This window comes from Sminthopsis crassicaudata, chromosome 1 (assembly GCF_048593235.1).
Source record: "Sminthopsis crassicaudata isolate SCR6 chromosome 1, ASM4859323v1, whole genome shotgun sequence".
NCBI lineage: Eukaryota > Metazoa > Chordata > Mammalia > Dasyuromorphia > Dasyuridae > Sminthopsis > Sminthopsis crassicaudata.
In genome coordinates, this window is record NC_133617.1 from 276,177,992 (window position 1) to 276,201,163 (window position 23,172).

General features: G+C 31.7%; 1 protein-coding gene across 1 annotated transcript in view; it reads left to right on the forward strand.

Annotated features, from left to right (window-relative positions):
- Nucleotides 1-23,172, forward strand: part of PREX2 (phosphatidylinositol-3,4,5-trisphosphate dependent Rac exchange factor 2) — a 388,457-nt gene that overhangs the window by 361,090 nt on the left and 4,195 nt on the right. The window contains exons 38-39 of the mRNA XM_074278839.1: nt 1,146-1,248; nt 16,907-16,974. Coding sequence (XP_074134940.1) covers nt 1,146-1,248; nt 16,907-16,974 — 171 coding nt within the window. The remainder of the gene's footprint in view (nt 1-1,145; nt 1,249-16,906; nt 16,975-23,172) is intronic.

The window sequence follows — 23,172 nt, forward strand, 5'->3', positions numbered from 1 at the left end:
TAACAATTAGCAAAGTTCAAATGGAAACATCTTAAAAGTTCTAGCTCATGTAACAAAAAGGATTTTAAAAATGAAAATATAAATGCTGTATGGATTGTTGCAAAGCAGTGTTATACCCACAGAATATGGGCTACATGTAGTTCACAGCTCTGTCTAGAAAATGAAAATTAAGCATGTTTCTTCCTTCTGATGCACTTAAAATATAAAAAGATACTATTTTTATATATAGTTAATATGAAAATTTGTTTTGAAGGACTTTATACATATATATTTAAGGATTTTTCCCTCATCTTAGGTGAGAGTAGGAGGAGATACAGAATAATGAAAAAAAGACTTAAATTTAAGTTAAATCATTAAATATATTAAAAATATTAAATTGAGTTAAATTCAGATACTATCTTGTGATCATAAGCAAGTCACTTAACTTCTGCTTCTTCATCTGTTAGATGGGAACATAAATCGCATATACCTCATAGAGATATATAGCATATACCTCATAGGATTATTTTGAGGATCAAATAGCTATTATATGAAAATGGCTTTGCAGTCCTTACAGCACTCTTTATTAACTAATATTATCTATAATATACACTTTGGGCTGTGTGTGTGTGTGTGTATATGTGTATATATATATATATTTACATATATATATACATACACTCTATGCATTATATGTGACATTTAATATGTGTGTATGTACATATATATAATATTTATAAATATTTGCCAACACATGCCACTAAGTGGCGCAGTAGATGGATCCCTGGGCCTGGTATCAGGAAGTCCTGAGTTCAAATGCAGCCTCAAATACTTATTAACTATATGACTGTGGGCAAGTGACTTAAGTCTAGCTTGCCTCCATTACCTCATCTGTAAAATGAGGGTAATAATTGCACTTATTTCCCAAAGTTGTCATAAGGAACAATGAGATAATTGTAAAACACTTAACACAGAACCTGGCACATAGTAAACCGTAAATAAGAATTAGCTGTTATAACTATTACATATGTGATAGATAAATAGATGGCACTGTATGGATTGAGATTCCAGAGTACTCTTTTGAATATATAGATACTGTATTTTTGAATATATAGATACTGTATAACTACAAGTAACAATTTATTTTACTTTGTCTTTGTCCACAGATGCACTCTGAGTGTTACTCTGGAACAGGCTATAATTTTGGCTAGAAGTCATGGACTGCCCCCCCGGTACATCATGCAAGCTACTGATGTAATGCGAAAGCAGGTAAATTGAAATGACATGTTATATTCTTCCTCTTAAAAATATAAAACGTATCTCCACTAATGCCTAGCTATTAATACTGAAAAGTCCAGTGCAAAACAGAAAAAAATACATATAATCCTGAAACCTTTGCTGTGTCCTCTTTAGATTGCTTCATGTTATAAAATGTAATTTTCAGTTTAATTTGCATTCACTTTGTGTGTGGGAATAAAATGAGATAGTATAGTTGTTTGAAAATTCATATCAGGAAATAGCAGAAAATGAGAGAATTAAAAAGCAGTGGACTTTTAAAGTGACAAAAAGAGGTGATCACAGCTCATTTTTCATGCAAATGCCTCCATGACTTCCTTGTCCTGCTGGCTCCATGATGATGGAATGCCTTTAACGAATAATGGGATGGTGGGGCACCCCTGCCCTGAAAGACTGAAGAACTCCAAAACTGTCCACAATCTAATCTGACCATGGGAGATTGTTACTCATTTGTCTAAATGGGGTTTGGTGATTTTACGGTTCAAACGAGACACTTAGGAATGGGAAAGTGTGTTGAAATGTAGATAGATTTTTAGAGATGATCGATAGATAGATAGATAGACAGATAGATAGACAGACAGACAGACAGACAGACAGACAGACAGACAGATAGATGGATGGATGGATGGATGGATGGATGGATGGATGGATGGATAGGTAGATAGATACATAAAGCACAAGGGATTCTTATCATCCTTTATCTAATAAAAGGAGAATCTTATTTATCCTATTAAATAGAACCTAATTTTATAAGTTTTATCAAAGAATAAGAAAGAAATTGTAGAACACCAGAACTGATTTTTTATTTTCAATATTCTGGGTCAAGATTATTTGCCATTAATGGAAGTTTCAGAGCTCTGGTGTATTTTAGATAAAAATAGATCTCAAAACATGTGGGGCAGAAAAAAAAAAATCTATCAGTACAACATGCATTTCCAAAGTACCAACTCTGTGCAGCAAGATGACAGCTAGGTGGTACAATGAGTAGAGATTTTGGCTTTTAGTCAGGAAGATCTAAATTTAAATCTGGCCTCAGAAGCTATGTGACCCTGGGCAGGTCATATAACCTCAGTTCCTTCAACTACAAAATGAAGACAATGATAGCATTTGCCTCCTGGATTGTTGTGCGGATCAAATGAAATAATATTTATAAAGTGCTTAGCACACATAGTATGTTCTTAATATATGTTTATTTCTACTCTGCTTGCTATGTAACACACTTAGCTAGACACGGGGAAAATAGAGAGTTGGCACAAGTCATGATCTCTGTGCCAAGGAATTCATCATCTATTAGGGAAATAAGGCACATACTTGGTATTCAAGATGGTATTAGAAAGCTAAAAAATCAGGTACTGGGACGAAGTCTCAGGAGGTGGATGTGGCAGAAGGAAGGCAGTGTTTTGCTGACCAGACAAGATTTTAAGGTTAAAATTCTTTTGATTTGGACCTTAAATGATTTGTTAGCAAGATACTGATGATTCCAATATCATTAAAGCTAGAAGCTACCTTAGAAATAATCTTGTTTGACTTCCTCATTTTATGGATAAAACAAATAAAAGATGACATTCTCAAGGTCACAGAGTTAATCCACAGATCTAGTTTTATCATTTCTTTGCTGAAAAATCTTTTGCAAAATCCTATTGCTTCCCATTTCACGTTCAAACTTCTCTGCTAGGTATGCAAACTCCTGCTATCTGATAATTCTAGTAGTCCCATAGTCCTACACGCTATGCACAATCTCTACTATGAAATTATAGTAATAACTGAATTCTAATGCTTTTTAACTTTACTTATGGTTTTTCTTACATTCATAGTCTTCCTATTGTCCCTTTTTTACCTATGAATTCATGCCCACAAGATAGAGTTATCTGCTGGCCGATCTCTTCCAGTCTCCCACATAAAAATTTCATTTTCTTTTCTCCTTGTCTATTTTCTCCCTAATACCTTTGCTGGAAGGAATTCTTACCCATACTGGTCATTGCTGACCCGTTTGGTTCCCAGGTGACCTTTTCAGTTCAGCTGGGTAACCCAACTTCTGATCATTAGAACTGATCTTTATTCCAAGCCCACTACACTCATTATATAAAAATTCTTCATTTCTTTGGTAAGAAAAATGGTATTTTGACTACAGAGAAAAAAGAGATAAATAATAAAACAACCTTCTTGGGCTGCCATCTATTTCATTATTTTTTCAACCTTCAAGTACCTCTTCCTCATCCTTTGCCATTAGAATTTTCTGATCCTCATCCTCTCCCACCTCTTACATCCCAGTGGTATTTAGAGGCTAACATAATAGGTACAAATGTAAGTGATTTCCCATTAAGCTTAGACTAGTCATTCTGTGGTACTATGGAATGCATATTTGTTTTAAAAATACTTTACAGGGTTGCATACTTCTTTTTAGTTCTGAAAGAAAAATGGGATATAATGGTACTGGTATTATTTTTAATTTTAAGCTTGTAATATTTTAGTAGCATTCTGATTGAGAAAAATGTGTGTTCCATTTTCCAAACTTACAAATTAGTTTTAATAACAACACATTTGTAAATTGAGGGCAGCTTTTGTAGTGGTATTTCCCATAAGTGCTTCATTAGTAAAATAGCACTATTATTAAATATTAAGTGAAGTATAGTGAGTTTACTTTACCTTTCTATTGAATCCTACCTAAAGCACTTCTTTGATTTAAGTTGTTTAAATCTTGATTCAAAAAGATGTCTCTGTATCTTATATTTGTAAAGCAAAAGTATAAAAATATACCAGTACTAGAATTTACCAGTATTTTTAATTTTATCTGCTTTCATGCATTTCCTAATCATTTATTCTTGCATTTTATGATAATTATATATAATGTTAAAATTATTATATCAAAACATACTTCAGATTTTTATTATTTGGATTAATGCTTGCATGTCATATATCTTATAATGTTATTGTATAACATATGGTACAAAATTGATAAATGTAGCTAAACAGCTTAATTATTGGAAGTTAAAGTTAACGAATCACACTGAGTATCTATTATAGCAAAATGATTTGCAAATTCATAAGTTGTAGATACCTTTGGCATTTCCAATACTGCCAAGGTAAATAAATAATAAAAGCTTTGGCCAATTAGAGTGTATAGTAAACTATTCATTTTTACTTTCACAAATGTTTGAATTTCCTGCAAATGTTGCATTTCATAGGATTGCTTATGTTAACTAGTGGGCAGACCTAGGGCAATTGAATGCTACAATGGATAGTATATTAGTTATGGAGTCAGGAAGGCCTGAATTCAAATGTGACCTCAGACAACTAATAGGATTTGATCTTGGGCAAGTAAGTTACTTAATCTGTTTACTTCAACTTCCTCATCTGTAAAATGGATATAATAATAGCACCTACCTCCCCATGTCATTGTGAGGATCAAATGAGATAAATAATTGTAAAATGTTTAGCATAGTGCCTGGTACATAGTAAACATTATGTAAATGGTGTTATCATTTATTTCTTCCTCATGGTGAAATCCTCCGATCCTACCAATTTCAGGTGTGTTGCTGATCAAAATACATGAAAGAATATTCTTACATGTTATAAATGAGAAGTAAATCTGTCAAACTTTATTATTGTTCCACACAAAGCAGAAGAGTTTTACAAAAAGTGAAAACTTTACTGTAAACAAATATATTTATAAAGTGATGATATGAACAGAATTATTGTTTTTCTAGTATACTTTTCTTTTGCATTATATATGTTACGTATCTAAAGGGAAATTAGACTGATATCAGATCTTACATCACATGTTATATAAACAACTATAGTGATAACTTAATTTTGTGTAATCATCTATTAGATTATTGATTTTACAGTTCATACTTAAGGATTATGCAGAAAAAATTCAGCAGTGAGTCAGATCTAGACCCACACTGAATTATGTCTTGTTTGCATAATCTATGACACTTCATGAATTATCCTTTCCATGTTGGGACACATTGAGATGTCTGTGTGATCCTGGATAAATGCCTTGATCTTTCATTATCCAGTCAACTTTCTAAGAATCAAGAGAAGATGAAGGGACTGTTTGGCACAGTGCCTGGGACACTGTCAGTGCTTAATGAATGCTTGTTGACTTACCTTCATTAGTGTAAGCACTTTCATAATCCAGGACTATTTTTTTCATTTCTATGGAAATGAAATCACAAGTCGAATCTCTAACTCTATATACAAGATAAATATTTTTAAATTTTTATTTTATTTTTAATTTATGGGATAAAACAATATTAATATATTCTTTTAGTTAGCAATGATTAAAAAATGTGGTGATGTAGTCAGATGATTGTGAAAAACAATGTATAGCCAGAGAAGTACTCTACATAGCAAATTCCTATGATGCATATGAAATGTGTCTATTTAGAAAAAATTTATTTATATGGCAAAATATTATAGAAAATTGCTAGTCTTGGGAAACTAGATATCCTGGACATAGTCTTGTAAGAAAGCTAGAAAATTATTCTGGGTCCTTTTATCATTCTGCATATTGAAAAAAAATCAGTTTTTTCACCCCAAAACTGTTAAAAGAGATGGAAATCAGATTTGTGAAGATTATGTAGAATTAAGTTAATGTATTATTGAAGCAAAATGAGATTGAGAGTTTGCTAAGTCTTTCCAGTGCAAAGTACATATCAATTCACTAATTACTAAATTACTTAATTATTATGATTGCTCTTGCAAAATCCTATTTGTTATTTTTAAAGGATTGAAAAAAGAAAGTACTTTAAATGTAAGTTCTATAAGCAAGTTTATAACTGAGGAAGGTTAATTTTTGTACCCATTTCTATTACATTCATTTCTTACACAGAATTAGTATTTGAAGAGTGTTCTTTGTAAACACTCTGTTTCACCATGTTCAACATTTCACAATAATTTTGTTAGGCACTCCCAATTTTTTTTCCCTTTAATGGAAGGTCAATATTGATTTTGATTTAAATTTATCTATCTATTTAGTTTGCTTCTGAGTACATTTCTTAGTAGGTGTACTCTCTCATTTTCCCTCATTTCTTCTTCATCTTCTTCTTCCTCCTCCTCCTCCTCCTTCTCCTCTTCCTCCCTGTCTGTTGCTCCCTCCCCTCCTCTCTCTCCCTCTAACTCCATCTTTTTCTCTCTCTGTTTCTATCTATCTGTCTGTATGTATGCCTGTCTGTCTCTCTTTCCTCTATGTTGGACTTAATTTCTTTTTTTTTTTTAACCACTGTCTCCCAAAGTCTCTCTCTTTCTCTCCCTCTTTTCTTCCTTTCACATATCATTGATTGGAAGGAATTTCAAGGTAAAGTGTTAGGATGAAATCAAGTTTAATTTCATTTGAGAAATTGCAAAGTGCTTTAAGTGAACACAAATTGCTCATTATTGAAAACGTTCTCTCTAATTACTCTGAATTCTCTAGAGTACCAGTATTCTCTCTCTCTCTCTCTCAGTGATGCTATTATCATTCTTGACTATGGAACACTACAAAAGGAATGAAATTAAATTTCTACCCTAAAAAACCGAAGAGCAATCAAAAAATTCATGAGAGGCATAAGCATACTACAGTGTATCAGTGATAATATATGTGTAATATAGTATGAGTATTGTTATGTATGTGGTATATATTACAATATATACTGAATTAGGTCCTATTTTCCAGGATTAAATCTGACAGTTCTCCCTCAAAATTATACATTTCAATCAATTTTATTTTATCTATGCTTTAATATTCATAATAAATGCATTGATGGGAATTTGAAAGGTAGTGTTCTAGAATTTGAACAAATTATTTATTTTTGATTCTGCAATTAAATACCCCATATACTATTTTGAAACTGATATATTAGAGACAGTCATCAGTAGGGATTGGAGGATAGAAAGTACAAATAAGATGTATTATGGTAACAGAAGGACTTGAACTCAAAAAGTCAATGACTACAAAACTCTTCACAATGTTGCAGGAGGAAAAAATATTGGTTAATAGAAAAGATGCTTTAAAGCCATCATGGCCATCATATAGTTATGGCATTACTATGGTAAAGGAATAAAGTTCTAAAAGGTGACAAGATTTGACTTTAAAGCTGAGAAACTACAAAGGGAAGACCCTCATTTTTGTGACATTTCCTTTGAATTAACATGCGTGATATGAATCAAAAGCATATTGACTGGAGAGTGCTTTGTCCTAAAACATAGTATCAGAAGAACTTGTGGATGAAATTATTTATAAAACACACCATCTTGGTATCCCAGTGACAATGGGACAAAAAAGAATTAATTTCTTGAATATTATTAGTGTCATTACAAAATGGAATTTTATGAGTATTTCAGGGATCCTATTTCTGTAATATCCAGGGAATAGCAGCTCTTGAAACTGCATATCATGAATGCTTTAAAATCTAGGGTCATATTAGAAGGAGAATGTGAAGAGAGAGTAGATGATAACATAAATAGTATTTTCTATATTTGTATTTTAGTGAAGTCATTAGGCACAAAGGGAAAAAAAACAAAATTAGTTGACATTCCCAATAAAATGTAAACTCTCTGAGGACAGAGACTGTTTCAATTTTGTCTGTGTGTTTCCAGATCCTAAGTGCCTTATTTCTATATTATGATCTTCAAAGTTTTTTTTATTTTCCATCATGTTCGTTTTACAAGGGATATTGATCAGCTAGGTGGTTTAATAGATAGCATGCCAGACTTGAAGTCAGAAGACTCATATAAATGAGTTTAAATCTGGCTTCATATACTTGCCAACTGTGTGACGCTGGGCAAGTCACTTAATCCTATTTACTTTAATAAATTTAGGTAAATAAATTTACCTAAAATAAAATGGAGAAACAAATGGCACACCACTTTAGTATCTTAGCCAAAAAAATCCCAAATATGATTATGAAGAGTTGGATATGTTTGAGAAATGATTGAACAGCAATGAATAAGGGCTATTGGCAAGCCAATTAAATTGTTGCTGTCTGTATAAATAAAAAAAAAAGTGAATTTAGCCACTGTTTTGCTACTTAACAGGAACTTTGGAAAGATATGAAAATTGGTTTGTAGCACATAACTAACTCAAGTTTACAAAAGAACATGGAAACACAAGTTCTTCCTTTCAGGGGACTATAGTGACATTTTCAATCTGGTGAGACATAAGAATGTCAAAGATGACTAATTTTGAGAGCAAGTTGAGTAGCTTTAGGATTTAAATGAAAACATCTTTGTTGTGTGTTCCTAGCCAGGGAGTATTTTGAATCATCTCTTTTCTTCTCTTGTTCTACCAGAAAAAAACTAATTTTTTCACTTTTTATTTTTTCAATTATCAATCATATATTTCCTCTGTCTTTGACGTGTAGCTTATGATTTTGTCTAGAGGTCAAATAACAGTTTTTAATTTGCCTTATTTATGTGGTTATGGTTATCAGATAGATAGGCATAAATTTTCTTCAAAACTAAAAGCAAAACATTCAAAACAGTGCCATAATCATCTTCAATGTAAAAGAAAAATTGTCATAAAAATATCATTAGTCAAGGAAAGCAAATTCCTACATTGTAAATGTCCATATGTATTTCTCATTCTACACCCTTAATCACTTCTTTCTTAGGAGGTGGATAGCATAGTTAATCATCAGCCTTCTAATGTCATGATGAGCCTTACTGGTCAGTTTTTATGTCCATGAAAGTAGTTCATTTACAGTGTTTTTGCTTTTGCATACATTGTTCTGGAACTGTTTGCTTTACTCTTGTGTCAGCTTGTACTGTAGTTCAGAGGAATCAAACATGAAGCATGAAGGCCACATTGCAGCTTTCACTTGTGTTCCAGATAAACCAGATTAAAATGTAACTGGGAAATATTTAATAAAGTAAATAAAATACTATAGAACATAATGTTAACATATGTTTTTCTAAGTCAATATCTAATAGTCGAGAACATTATATTTGCTTTGGTGGCACCTCTATTTGAGTGTGACATCAGTGCTCTAGTTAATTGTTTTCATCTCTCTGATAAAGTAGAAAAAAGAACCAAAATGTTAAGCATTTAATATTCATGGGGGGAGAGAATAACATAACAGAATGATAGTATTCATAAATCCTTGCATCTCCATAAGGAGCTTCTTCTAATAATCTAAAAAATGAATAGTAAGCATTGTTCTGATGAAACTTGAGTGTTAGCAGTTTGTGATTTATCAACCATATTAGCAGAAGAGGCTTTCTTGAGAAATGTAAGCTGATTAAATAAATCCCCTAATCAAATGAGTCAAAAAATAAAACAAAACTCTGTAACATTAAATTCTCCAGGGTCTCATCTGAAGAAATGATTTTTAGGTGCTCATCAAAAGAAAAGAAAATACCTTTGAATTAATTATTTTGTGTGAGCAGTTGAGAGAGAGGGCATCAACACTGAGGAATAGAAATTTCCACTAATACTACTATTTAGTAAATTGAGACTTCAGGCCACTCATTCAGTCTCCGTGGGTATCACTTCCCTCATCATGAAATGAGGGTGCTAGGCTAGACAATCTCTGTGGTTCTTTCTAAATATAAATTCTAGGATGCTACTAGTATAAACATAATCTAATAAAGGTGTGACCCTTTCTAAGAATGATTTATTTAGACTGCATATTCCCAGAATCATCTAATTCCTTGAGAAGCTATTACTTTTCCATTTGACCTCAAGGTCAGGAAAATAAGACTCTGTCTTTGACGTGTAGCTTATGATTTTGTCTAGAGGTCAAATAACAGTTTTTAATTTGCCTTATTTATGTGGTTATGGTTATCAGATAGATAGGCATAAATTTTCTTCAAAACTAAAAGCAAAACATTCAAAACAGTGCCATAATCATTGTTTCAAAGAGAGATATGATGTCAGAACTCTTGCTTTTGATAAAAAGAAAACTATAACACCACACAAACAGATATATAACTTTTGCTGACAGTTAAGAGATCCAGGAGAAAGAACACTGACATGTAAATTAAAAGACTCTAATTTCATATCTTCCTGTATCTGTGATCAATATTATCTTCAGGCAAAGTTTCTTTTCTTCATCCTTGATAGGGATTTTTGTTGGGCAATATGGCATTGTGTAATTGTGATTATTTCATTGTGTTAAGTTCTTGTTGTTCTTCAGTTATTTCTGTCATTTCTGAATCTTCCTAATTCCACTTCATGTTTTCTTGGCAAAGATACATGAGTGGTTTATCATTTTCTTCTCCAGCTCATTTTACAGATGAAGAAATTGAGGCAAACAGTATTAAATATCTTGCCCAGGCTTACACAGATAATGTCTGAGACCACATTTGCATTCAGACCTTCCTGACTCAAAGCCCAGCACTCTATTAACTATGCCACCTCATTAAGTATTTAGCTTAATAAATTAAGTTCTTGATAAATGCTTGTTAATTGAATGATTAACTGAAAATACAAAATGACACAATATAATATATTAAAGGAGTACAAGGAATAGAAGAACAAGTCTTGCCACTGTTACATGCTTGTTGTTGAATCCTGCAGCCGACTGTTAGAGGGAGATTCCACACTAGAATATTTCCCACACCTAAGAAATCGGAGTTCTAGATTAGCAAAAAGCTAACTATAGGAATGCAATATAACTTCCCAAGGAAATGTATCCTATACTATGTAATATAATTAAACTCATTTTGAGGGGAAAATATCTTGTAACATCTTCCCAAGGCATTACTTGGTCATTTCTAGAGATAAGCATATTTTACAGGAGTGGTGAGGTAATTTAGAGCAAACCTGCCCTAAAAGTGATCATTGATAATTATGTCATTAATCTATGCTACCCTTCCACTGTTCCTTAGTGTTATGTGGTTACAATATGGTCATTTGGAGGACTTATTTGGAAATGAAATTGGAAACTGAATTTCAACCTATTATAAAATCTCAGCATTGGAAGGTATTTCAGAAATGATAAAGTTCACTTGGCAACTGGGCAAGAATACTCTCCATAAGATATGGCAAAGTGCAGTCTGAAATCATCCTAACTGCAGAGGGAACCAGATTAAAATATAATTAGTAAATATTTGACCAAAAATATAAAAAATACAATAAAATAGAGAAAATGTTAATGTCATTTTCTAAGCCAATATAAACCCACTGGGATCCTTTGGCAGAGTTTATGTCCCCATTTCTATTTGAGATAAATCCCATTGCTTTTTAAATTCACATTGCAAGAAAGCAAAGACCTGTAGCTCTAACTGTTATGGAAAAAATACCTTTCCCTAAGTTCATGTGGTAGGTCACTGCTGCCGAATAAACTTATCCCACACAGAAATTATAGAGATAAAATCTTGGTTTTATTATGCTTAAGCACAGGTTTGGGAAGCAGAAAAATTGCCCTGAAAAAGTCTTCAAAGAAAAAAACCACATTAGACATACAGAAAAATATATATTGTTTAAATGTAAAACAATACTCATGGCTACTTGTGTCATAAAGATCACACAGACCCAATCAAATAGATTCATTATCTTATGTTTCCTTCAATTAAATTTAAACAAATTAGGGTTAAACTAAATTAGTAAATAGGTTTCTCCATAATTTGCAAAATCCTACACATTAAAGAAGTCACAGTGGGCTTATTGAGGTAAAGGGACGACATGTTTCAAAGATAACCCAGTTTTGAGTCAGAGAAATTTTTAGGTTTGTTCCATTTTTCCTCTCCTTTAGCTTCTTAGGAATGTAAAAAGTCTTCCCTTACTACCAACATGCCACAAGGTTTTAGCCTATGTGAGGTTAATATTGATAGAAAACAGGCTTCAGTTAGTCAAATGTTCCAGGAGGAAGGACATAATAAAAATGCATGAAAGGAAAATAAAAAGTTATCATCACACTTTAAAGAGGATTTTCTTTGGTATGAGTCTAAATCTACTTCACTGAAACTTAGTTCATTGCTTCCAATTAAATTTAATTCATGAATCAGTTATTAAAAAATAGTGTGCCTAGGTCCTAGAAATACATGGACAAAAAAATGAAATAAATCCCACTCTCAAGTACCTTACATGACAAGGGGAGGGGATAAATCACTCATTCGCACACACATATACAAAAATTATTGTTCCATTCAACAGATATTAAGTACTATACTAAATGCTGATTATACAAAGACAAGAAAAAATAAAGACCTGGGGTTGTTTTTTTTTGTTTTTGTTTTTGTTTTGTTTTTTAAAGAAGGCAAGGATTCAATTACAGTTGAGGAATAAATGTATTCCAAACATGAGGGGCCACTTATCAAGACCCAGAAGCAAGTGTTGTCATATTGGAGCTAGAGAATAGCTAATTTTGCCCTCTCAAGCACAGTGGAACAAAGACTCTCTCTTCCACATGCTAAACCTTTAAATATTTAGAGACAATTATTAAAAACCCTAAAAGTTTTCTTTTCTCCAGATCATGCATATCAATTTCCTTCAAGTTATGCCAGTATCATCTGATTTCTAATCTTCTCACTAATTATTCTTACCACCTTCTCCAACTTGCACTCCAGCTTATTAAATACTATCCAAATTGTAGCACCCCCGTATTAAACACAGCCTCCACAGGGGAAAGTGCTGTGGGACTTTTTACCACCTTTGTGATAAAGACTGCATTTTATTGACTCATAATCTAACCAGTTAGGTTTCTGTTCTGTGAATTACAGACTTATGTCTTGTCTCCTGGACCATTATCATCCTGGGTAATTATTAACCACTTTCCCCTTAGCTTGTCTGTTACCAAATAGGATAAAGATGATTATCACCTTTTCCCCTCATTGGTTATTATGTACATTAATTAAACAATGTTCCTAATAGATTTTGAGTTTTTATAGAAAACAGAAACTATTTAAATATGATGTGTTCACATTATTTAGTCACAATATACTTCAGTGATTCTATATATTGACTTCATAGCTTAAAATTTTGTTGGCTGTATTACTAGTACTTGTAGATTATTATCCAAACATTAAAAGGCAAAGAACTCTATGCTATTCATTTTTTAAAAAAATTGAACATAATGCCATTACCATTATCAACCAGCAACATATTTATTGAATACTTATGAGCAAGTCAGTATTTCCCCATGACTAATTGATCTAATAGATGTAAGGATGGAGATAAAAGTGTGAATCACACACTTCAAAATCACTATTCAAAATACTAACCTAATTCCATTTTAGTCTTTATATTATAAAATTATATTACAGAAGTTTATGATTCATTGTTTTTCAATTCTCTTTACGTCTTACTTTTCTTCAATCTCGGTCTCTTCCCTCCCGTTTCTTATTCAAATTTTCTCTATCCTTTCAATATCTAACCCAAGTATCATCCTCTCTAAGAATTCTTCAGTAACTACTCCAAATAGGAATGACCTCTTCCTTTTCTGAATTGCTTTATCAATTGTCCATTACATTAATATATGATAGCATTGAATGATACACTGTCTTATATTGTTTTCCTGTTACTTGATGTTTCTTGATTTTTTTATTCATAGAAGGCAACCTTTTTTTAAGGACAAGGACTGACTTTTTTTTTGTGTGTGTGTATTTCTGTTCCATTCATTTGCTACTCACCTATCAAATTAATCTTCCTAAAATGCAAATGTGACCCCTCTCTTGCTATTCCACCCAAAAACTCCAGTTTTCCCCTGTCACCTCTAGAATCAAATTTAAAATCCTCTGACACTCAAAGTTATTCATATTCTGGCCCACTTTTACATTTCCAGCCATTCATTTCCCCCATACTCTGTGATCTAATGACAATGACTTCTTTGCTATTCCTCACATATAACAATTAATCTCCAATATTTGGTAATTTTTTCATTAGCTGTTCTCAATGCCTTGCATATTCTCTCTCACAGCCTTCCCTGGCTTCCTTCAAGTCCCAGCTTTTACAAAATTTTTCTGGATCCCTCTAATGTTACTGCCCTTTCTTTATTATCTTCATTTTATCCTATACATAGCTTGTTTGTACATAATACTTTTTTTCAATATGTCTTCCATATTATGTTATTAAATCTTCAAGAACAGGGGATGTCTTTTGATTCTTATTTTTATCTCCAACATTTAGCACAATATCTGGCACAAAAAATTTGCGTTTAATAAATGCTTATTGACTAACTAATTCACTGACTTTTTATATATTAAAGGAAATCAGTGTCTGTCTTTTTTCATTTACTTTCTCTTCTCTCTCTATGTTTCCCCTTTAGACTTTCCATTAATCAAAGTTACCCAATAGAATTAGGAAATTATCAGTTGCCTTCTGTTTTGTTGATATTTTTATTTGAGTACAATATTTCTTTGCTTCTTTTTCAGGCAGGTCATATGTTTCTTGGGTTTCAACTCTTTAATAGCAGGTTTATTTTTGTTGTTAATATTTTAAAAATGCTTTTTGAAATCTCTTAGTATTTCTGATTACTGTAGTAGAGTGCATAATGCATGGAACTTGGGGTTAACACACTGGGTTTGACTTGCATAATAATACTTCTTCCCGTCCCTTAATAATTATTAGCTACGTGACTCTGGGTAAGACTTTTCTATGTCTCAATTTTCTCATTTGTAAAATGAAGGATTAGACTTTAACTTTTACAGTCTCTTGTAGCTTTGTGATCTTATGATGGCATGATATTGTGATATGGTAAAAGATTTAATAAATAATAAACCAATAGTAAAAGTATCAATTATGATGGGTAGGCTATAAACATATACACACACATATACATTTACAATGTTAGGGAAGATGTCTTTAAAGGAGAAGAAAAGGATAAAGAATCAAAAATACTATCTAGAAGAGAATTTGCTACTTATTACCCTTTGATCTTTGACAAGTTACTTCATATATTTGGTATCCTTTTTCTCATCTAAAAATGGTCTCTATAACACTTTTCAACTGAAAGTTCTATGAAAATTCTTAACCTAAAAATTCAATTAAGTTCAGTGAATCTTTATTGAGCATCTGCTGAATGTGAAATAAATTAATGACAGATAAAATTTTTAGATAAGACAAAGCCTTAGTTTCCATATACAACATGAATTGATTGCAAAAAAAAATTAAGGCTTACACTATGTTTTTAAGAAACAACAATTTGGTGAGATGGCAAGGGATTTTAAAAATGCAACATGCAACATATTTGATTTACCATTCAAAGCAGAAATAATTAAGATTTATTTGGATAAACAGTGGTATAAATAAAAATATGCTTTATGGAGTTTCCTTAAAGGATGACTGCTAACTATAAATATAAATTGAATATTAAGTGATAATCAAAGGAAACAGAATGTAACTTTGTTCCTTTCTAGATATTTTAAATGTCTCTGAAAATTTTATGAAACAAAATAGGAAAATCACTTTGTTAAATATATCACTGGAACTCCATATTTAACTCCATATTAGTTATTCCATCAATGAAATTTTTTCATGGTGTTAAAATAAATTAAGCATAGCATACATTATGGAATTATTAAGAATGTCTCATGGAAAATATCAGAGTAGTAAAAATACGTGAAATCTCTTATTTATATAGAAATCATAAAATTTATTTGAAAATTTCAGGTGTTTTTTCTTTTTCTTTTCCCATGCCTGATTGTTGATGAATTAGAAGTGTCTGAGACAGAAAGAACAGAACAGAGATAAAACTTAGCCTGTGAACTTTGATCTCTACTTGAATTAATCTCCTAGGAAGAAGGTTTCCATTAGTTTGCCTTTTCATTCTTGCCAGACACAGGGAAAACTAGAGACAAATGTAATACCATATTTAGGAATATGAGGTATATAATGCTAGGGTGTGATAGGGAGAGAAAATGTCGAGAACTGAGATAGAATAGCATTCTAAGTTCCCTCAGTTCATGTAAGTCTCTCCAGGCCTCTCTGAAATAATCCTGAAATCATCATTTCTTACAGAACAATAATATTGATGGGTCCATTCTTTGAACAGTAAGCTGCAAGGTAGAAAGTCTTGAAATCTGTACAGGCTTATCTCTTTTTCTTATTGCTGTAAAGTTTAAAATAGTTAACTATGGAATTAAGGCAGAAATGTTGTAGAACAGGTGTTGCATAGACCTTTAATAAATTGCCCTGTCTCTTGCTGGTAGCAAAAGATAGTGGGTATTTATAGTCTTCTCATTCTTACTTTTCAGGGTCCTAAGTATGGATTCTTACTAACTGAGCCATTTAGATGTGATAGTAGATAGAAATATCTATTTTTAACTAAACATTTTAATGGCCTTGGTGATTATAAAAATACATATTAATTATTTAAATATTGGTATTGGAATTTTAAAATATTAAAATAAGTCATTATTATGTTTCCAGCAAAATAATTGGATTGAACATAATCCTCTTTTACAGTTTCTCTCCCCTCTCTCCTGGCTCTGAAGAAACAAACATTTGGAGTTAATATTCTAGATTGGAACTTCCTGCTCAATAAATATTCTGATTTCATTAGGTTGTATACTTCTTAAGGGTGGGCACTAAATTTGTTTGGTTATTTTTTGCCATGCTTTATATTCCTTGACATTTAGCACAGCGCCTGAATTTTTGTAGGTACTTAAATAATTGTTGAATAGAATTCACCATCATCTTATTAATGCATTACTCAAATAATATTGATATAGCTTTGGATTAAGAAAAAAATATTGGTATTTGTTTTAGGGAGCAAGAGTACAGAACACAGCCAAGAATTTAGGAGTCAGAGACCGGACACCACAATCTGCTCCACGGTAAGTGTAAGCTCAGATCAATTATTTGTATAAATGATATGTCTCAAGTTTTTAAACATTCTTCTTTAACCTGCTAAATGGTTTGTCTAAACTTGTTCTGGATTATGAACTTTGGGGGTTTAATTTTGCTTTACTATTTTGATAAATACATTTCTGTGTAATTCATATCCTTGTAATGCTTTGTATTTTATTTTATACATTACAAAAACCATTCAAGGAAAAGGGCTGTAGGCTTTTCCAAAATGCCAAAAGGGTCTATGATACACTATTACTACTACTACTACTACTACTACTACTACTACTACTACTACTATTATTACTACTACTGCTGCTGCTGCTGCTGCTGCTATAACTACTGATGCTACTACTACTACTTATTCCTATTCTTCCTTCTACTACTACATAAAAATAAAAATAATAATTAACATTATTATAGCACTTATATAATACAAGTACTGTGCTAATCACTTCACAATTATTATCTCACTTGATCTTCACAACAACTCTGGGAAATAAATGCTATTTTAGAGGTAAGCAAACTGAGACAGAAATATTAAGTGATTTTCCAAGGTCAGACATCAAGAAGTTGTCTTGAACTCAAGTCTTCCTCACTCTAGGCCCAGTGCTGCATCATTTGTACCATCTTGCTGCCTGAACACCTAAAAATGGTTAAGAACTTCTGTATTTTAATAATAGAGGCTGTCCGCTAACATGTAGGGACAACTTATGGAGTATTTGAGAATATTTATTTTTGTATTTACTTCTGATTTAAAAATAAAGCAAACAGGATAATAGGATATAACCTAAGATCACATATTTTTCAATGATCATATTCAGTTTAAGTCAAAATCTACTTGGAAAAATGCCCAGAAAACTAAGTGGCTGCCATCAGTTGTAGAATGGACAATGGTATTTAACTTTATGGAATGTTATCATTCTATAAGAAATGATCAGCAGCATGATTTCAGAGGGGCCTGGAGAAACTTAACATGAACTGATGCTGAGTGAAGTGAGTAGAACGAGGAGATCATTATACATAGAAACAGCAAAATTATATGATGATCAATTCTGATGGATTTGGCTCTTTTCAACAAGGTGATTTAGGCCAGTTTCAATTGTCTTGTGATGAAGAGAGCCATCTGCCTTGAAAGAGAGCACTGTGGGGACTGAATATGGATCACAACACAGTATTTTCATCTTTTTATTATTGTTTGCTTGCATTTTGTTTTCTTTCTCATTTTTTTTCCTTTTTGATCTGATTTTTTCTCATGCGCCATATGCATATGCATAAAAGAATTACACATGTTTAACATATTGAATTATATGGAAAACAAGGTTTTGCAAAGGTGAATGTTGAAAATTATCTTTGTATATTTTTTGACAATAAACAACTTTAATAAAAAAGGAAAAATACCTAGAAACATTTTAATATAGTAATGTGAGTTCTGAGAATATTTCACTTATAGTAGAGTGATTTAATGTAAGGTACTAATCTCTCATCCATTTTCTAACTATGTGATTTTATATTTCTGGGACTTGGTCTCAAAACACATAGGTTCATACCCTCTCTCCTACCATAATTTACCACATAATTAGGGATAAACCATTTCACTACTTTTTACCTAAAGATTCTTCATCTGAAGAATGGAGAGTAGGAAATGAATGGTACCTTCTTCAAAAGATTTTTACAGAGATTACTTTATAAATTATAAAATTTATAGAAATATAGAACTAAAATTAAATTATTATATAAAGGAAAGAGGATCAGGAACATTAAACTTAATTGTCTTTAGGATGGCAAACATAACAGGCAATAATACAGTAGCATGAAAACATAGTGTAGTAGAGAGAGCCATGGTCTTGAACTTGAGTTTTAGCCCTAGCACCAGCATGATTTTTTTTGCTGAGGCAACTGGAGTTGTTACTTGCCCAGGGTCACATAGCAAGAAAGTGTAAAGCCTCTGAGATCAAATTTGAACTCAGGTCCTCCCGACTTCAGGGCTGGTTCTCTATCCACTGTGCCACCTAGCTGCCCCTCACCACCAAATTTTACTAATAATTAAAAAAAAACATTTATATAAAACATCATAGTTCACAAATGATGGTAAATAATATTCATACAGCATATTAAAGTTTAAAAACATTTTTCTTTTTATAGTATTTTATTTTTTCAAATACATGCAAAGATAGTTTTCAACATTCACCTTTACAAAAATTGGTCTTCCAAATTTTTCTCCCTCTCCCCCCCATCCTGCCTCCCCAAGACAGCAAGTAATTCTATATAGATTGAACATGTGCTATTTTTCTGAACATATTTCCATAATTTTCATTCTTTGCCAGAAAAATTAGATCAAATTGAAAAAAAGAAACATGAAAAGAAACAAAAAACAAGCAAACAACCAACAACAACAAAGATGAAAATACTATGCTTTGATCCACATTCAGTCTCCTTAGTTCTCTTTCTGGATGTGGATGGCACTTTCCATCCCAAGTTTATTGGAATCCCCTTGAATCACCTTATTATATAAAAAGTTTTTCTCCTAAGAATCCTGTGATATAAGTAGTTCTGGGATATCTCAGATACTTACGAATTTGTCCGAATAACTTAACTTTTTCTCAGTTTCCTCATCTGTAAAATAAGTTGGAGAAGGAAATGGCAAACCACTCCACTATCTTTGCCAACAAATTTTTTGTTTGATCAACCTAATGAGATATCTATCTGTATAGATGCATATGCATATATACATATAGACATTTAGATAAATATATATGTAGATTTGGATATATGCATATATATATATATATATATATATATATATATATATATATATATATATATATATATATATATATATATATATATAAACAGAGAAAGTTTTGCAAAAGCTTGTTAGGAGAGAAGAGAAAGGAAAGAAAACCTAATTCAGGGACTGTTCTAATTGTTGAAGGAATATATGTATATATATATAAATATATATATATGAAGTTTCTAAGCCAAGGTGGTTAATGTTAGGAAGACAGAAAAGACAGATGCAAGCAATATTGTAAATGCAGAATTAAAAGGATTTGGCATCTAAGCAGATATGGGGATTAAAAAAAAGATGAATAAAAGAAAATTCAAAAGTTTTAGAGTCTGGGCATATCTATATAATTTATAAAAAATTAAAAAGAGGTGGTGAAATTGAAAAAATAAGAGAGTATACCACTATCTGTTTTGAAAGGGTTAAGGTTACACTGCCTTTGAAGTAGAGTACTGGACTGAATCAGTTTCCATTACTAAGATGTGATACATTTGCATATTTCCCCCAAAAAGGATTATTATTATTATTTTATTTTTTTGCTATTAAAGACTAGACAATTGTAGCTGCTTTTGTGTAAAGTAGCCATTAGAGTAAGAAAGATGACTGCAGCATTTATGAAGTTATATTTCTTTCTGATAGTGTGGGCAATGGAAGTATTTTGAAATAGGTAAACATTTTTCCCTCCCGAAAATGTATGAATAAACCAAGGTTTTGCCAGCAATTTTTCCTAGTGCTGACTCCTCCATTTTTCATTAATTCTGCTGCTCTTGTTTATGGCACCTCTCACAGTTGATTTGATTAAATTCTTAAGCTTTATATGGCTGAAGAATAATTTCACATGGGTATTTGTTACAAATACTTGAACATGTATAGTATACAGTATTTGGATAATAGATCCACTGAAGTGTTAAAATTCCAATAAAAAAAAGGTAATAGCTGAACATTGTCTGCAGATTACTATAAAACTCCATGATGCTGATCAAAAAGCCAGTGTGCAAGTAGTAAATAAAAAGAACAGACATAAATTGCTTCTTCCTTCTATGAGGCCAAGTTTACATACTCAAAGTGCAATACATAGTTGCAAAGATCATTATCTTTGTCGTGTTTTTGTTTGTTTTATTAAATTTAAGATTTTCTTCTATTGGTATTCTTTGCATTCTTTCTTTACCTTGCTGTTTGCTTCTAATATTTGTGGGCAAAGTTTTTGTATGAATGTAATTATGTGGAATATTCAGATTTTCTTTGCATGATCTTTTCTAGAAGACCTGTAATCCTTCACTTCTATCTTCTCATCTTATATTCATGTTTTATAGAATTTTCATTTGTTGTTCTGATTAAAAATAAAATGTTCCATTCATTTTCTGTCTGATTCTGTCATTCTCTTTTTCAGAATATTTTTTATTATAGAGACAGTTTCTATCTTTTGTTCTTAGTTCTCGTGTATCATCTTGGACTTGTTGCTTTCTTTTCTTAATTGGATTCTAATTTCTATATGTGTTCTTGACATTTTCACTTAATAATTTTGCTGCTCTTTTGAACCATTCTTGACATTCTTCAAGTTTTTGCACTGTCCTGTTAACAGCCCTGCAGTATTTGTCATAATACTTTCAACTTCCTTAATGGATTTTGAATCAATTTCCATTGCACGAACTACTTTTCAATACAGATTTATTTCTCCATTAAAATTTTTATTTCTAACTACTTTATCATTGTTTAGTTGTTTTGTGACCCCTCTTAGGGTTTTCTTTGCAAAAATTTGCCACCTTCTTCTTCAGTTCATTTTACAGATGAGAAAACTGAAATAAACAGTATTAAGTAATTTACCCAGCAACACACAACCAGTAAGCAGATGAGACCAGTTTGGAACTCAGGAAAATGACAAATTAGAGCCAGACTTCCTGGCTCCAAGTTTGGTGTCTATCTTCCATTCCACCTAATTGCCCCAAGGATTTTGTTAGTATAAATATTAAATAAAGAAGGTCCCTCTGCAAATGTGACCAGCCATTTCTCTTTAACTTGAAATCTTAGACATTTGTCTGATATATTAAGAGATTAAATCATGGTCACCTCCCCAGGATATGCTAGGTACAACTTGAATCTGGGTCTTCCTGACTCTCAGACTAATTCTCTATTATGCCATTATGTCTATGCAATATAGATATGAAAATGTCTGATCTCTTGACTTCACCAAAGCCATAAGGACAGTAAGAAGTAAAGGATTTTGTACACACCAAAAAAATACTAGAAATATTTTATACATTTTTTTTCTATTTTTCTATTATCTAGAACAGGTCTAACAGTATACTAGAGTCAAAAGGACATGGATCATTTAATGATTTTTTGTTCATAATTCCAAATTTTTTTTAGAATATATTCATACAGAGATTTACCAACAGGGCATTATTGCTCCTGCTTTTCTAGTTTATCATTTTCTTTTTTTTTTCCCTTTATTTCCTATGCTACTCTGATACATATCAGATGGAATGTCAGCGATTATATAACCATCAACTATGTCAAGGTCAAATAAGTTGTGGTATACAAATGTGACAGAGCCCTGTTGTCGTATAAGATATAGGGCAGCTACATGGCACAATAAATAGAGCTTTGGGTATGGAGTTGGGAGCTCTTTAATTCAAATTTGACCAGATGCTTACCAACTATATGACTAATTTGTTTGCTTGAGTTTCCTCTTATATAAAATGAGAATAATAAAAGCACCTGCTTTGCAGGGTTGTTGTGAGGATTAAATGAGATACTATTTGTCAAACATTTTACATAATGGCTAGCAAATATTTAGTATTATATAAATGGTAGCTATTATTTCAAAATAGTATCATTTCCAAAAGATATGGAAATATATATGAAATGATAAAGAATGAAGTAAGCAGAACTAAAATAATTTATATAATAATAATACTAAAACAAATAACTTTGAAAGCTATAAGAATTATGATCAATATAAAGATCTGGATCTTCATGGTTCCCAAGAGAATTCTGCAGTAAAAGAAATGAGGTAAAATGACTTGTCTGCAGTAAAGTCTTGAAGCTAGTACTTGAACTTTGGTCTTCAAGTTCAAAAAGGAATAATGATCAAATATGCTAAACATGAGAGATATATGTTTGTTTTATAACATAGAATGAGGCATAAACATCTTTGTATATAGCCTTGGAGTTGGTTTCTTTTGCTTGACTGTGCATATTTATCATAAGAGTTTTTTTTGTTTTGTTTTGTTTTACTTTTCTTCTTCCTCACCCCCAGTAGAATTGGGGATGGGTGGGGGAGGAAAAATTTCTTTTAATTATTTTTAATACAGAAACTGGGGAAGAATTTCTACAAATATGAAATTATGCATGTCCATACAAAATGAAGTCACTCTATTAATAGTTTTATTAATTG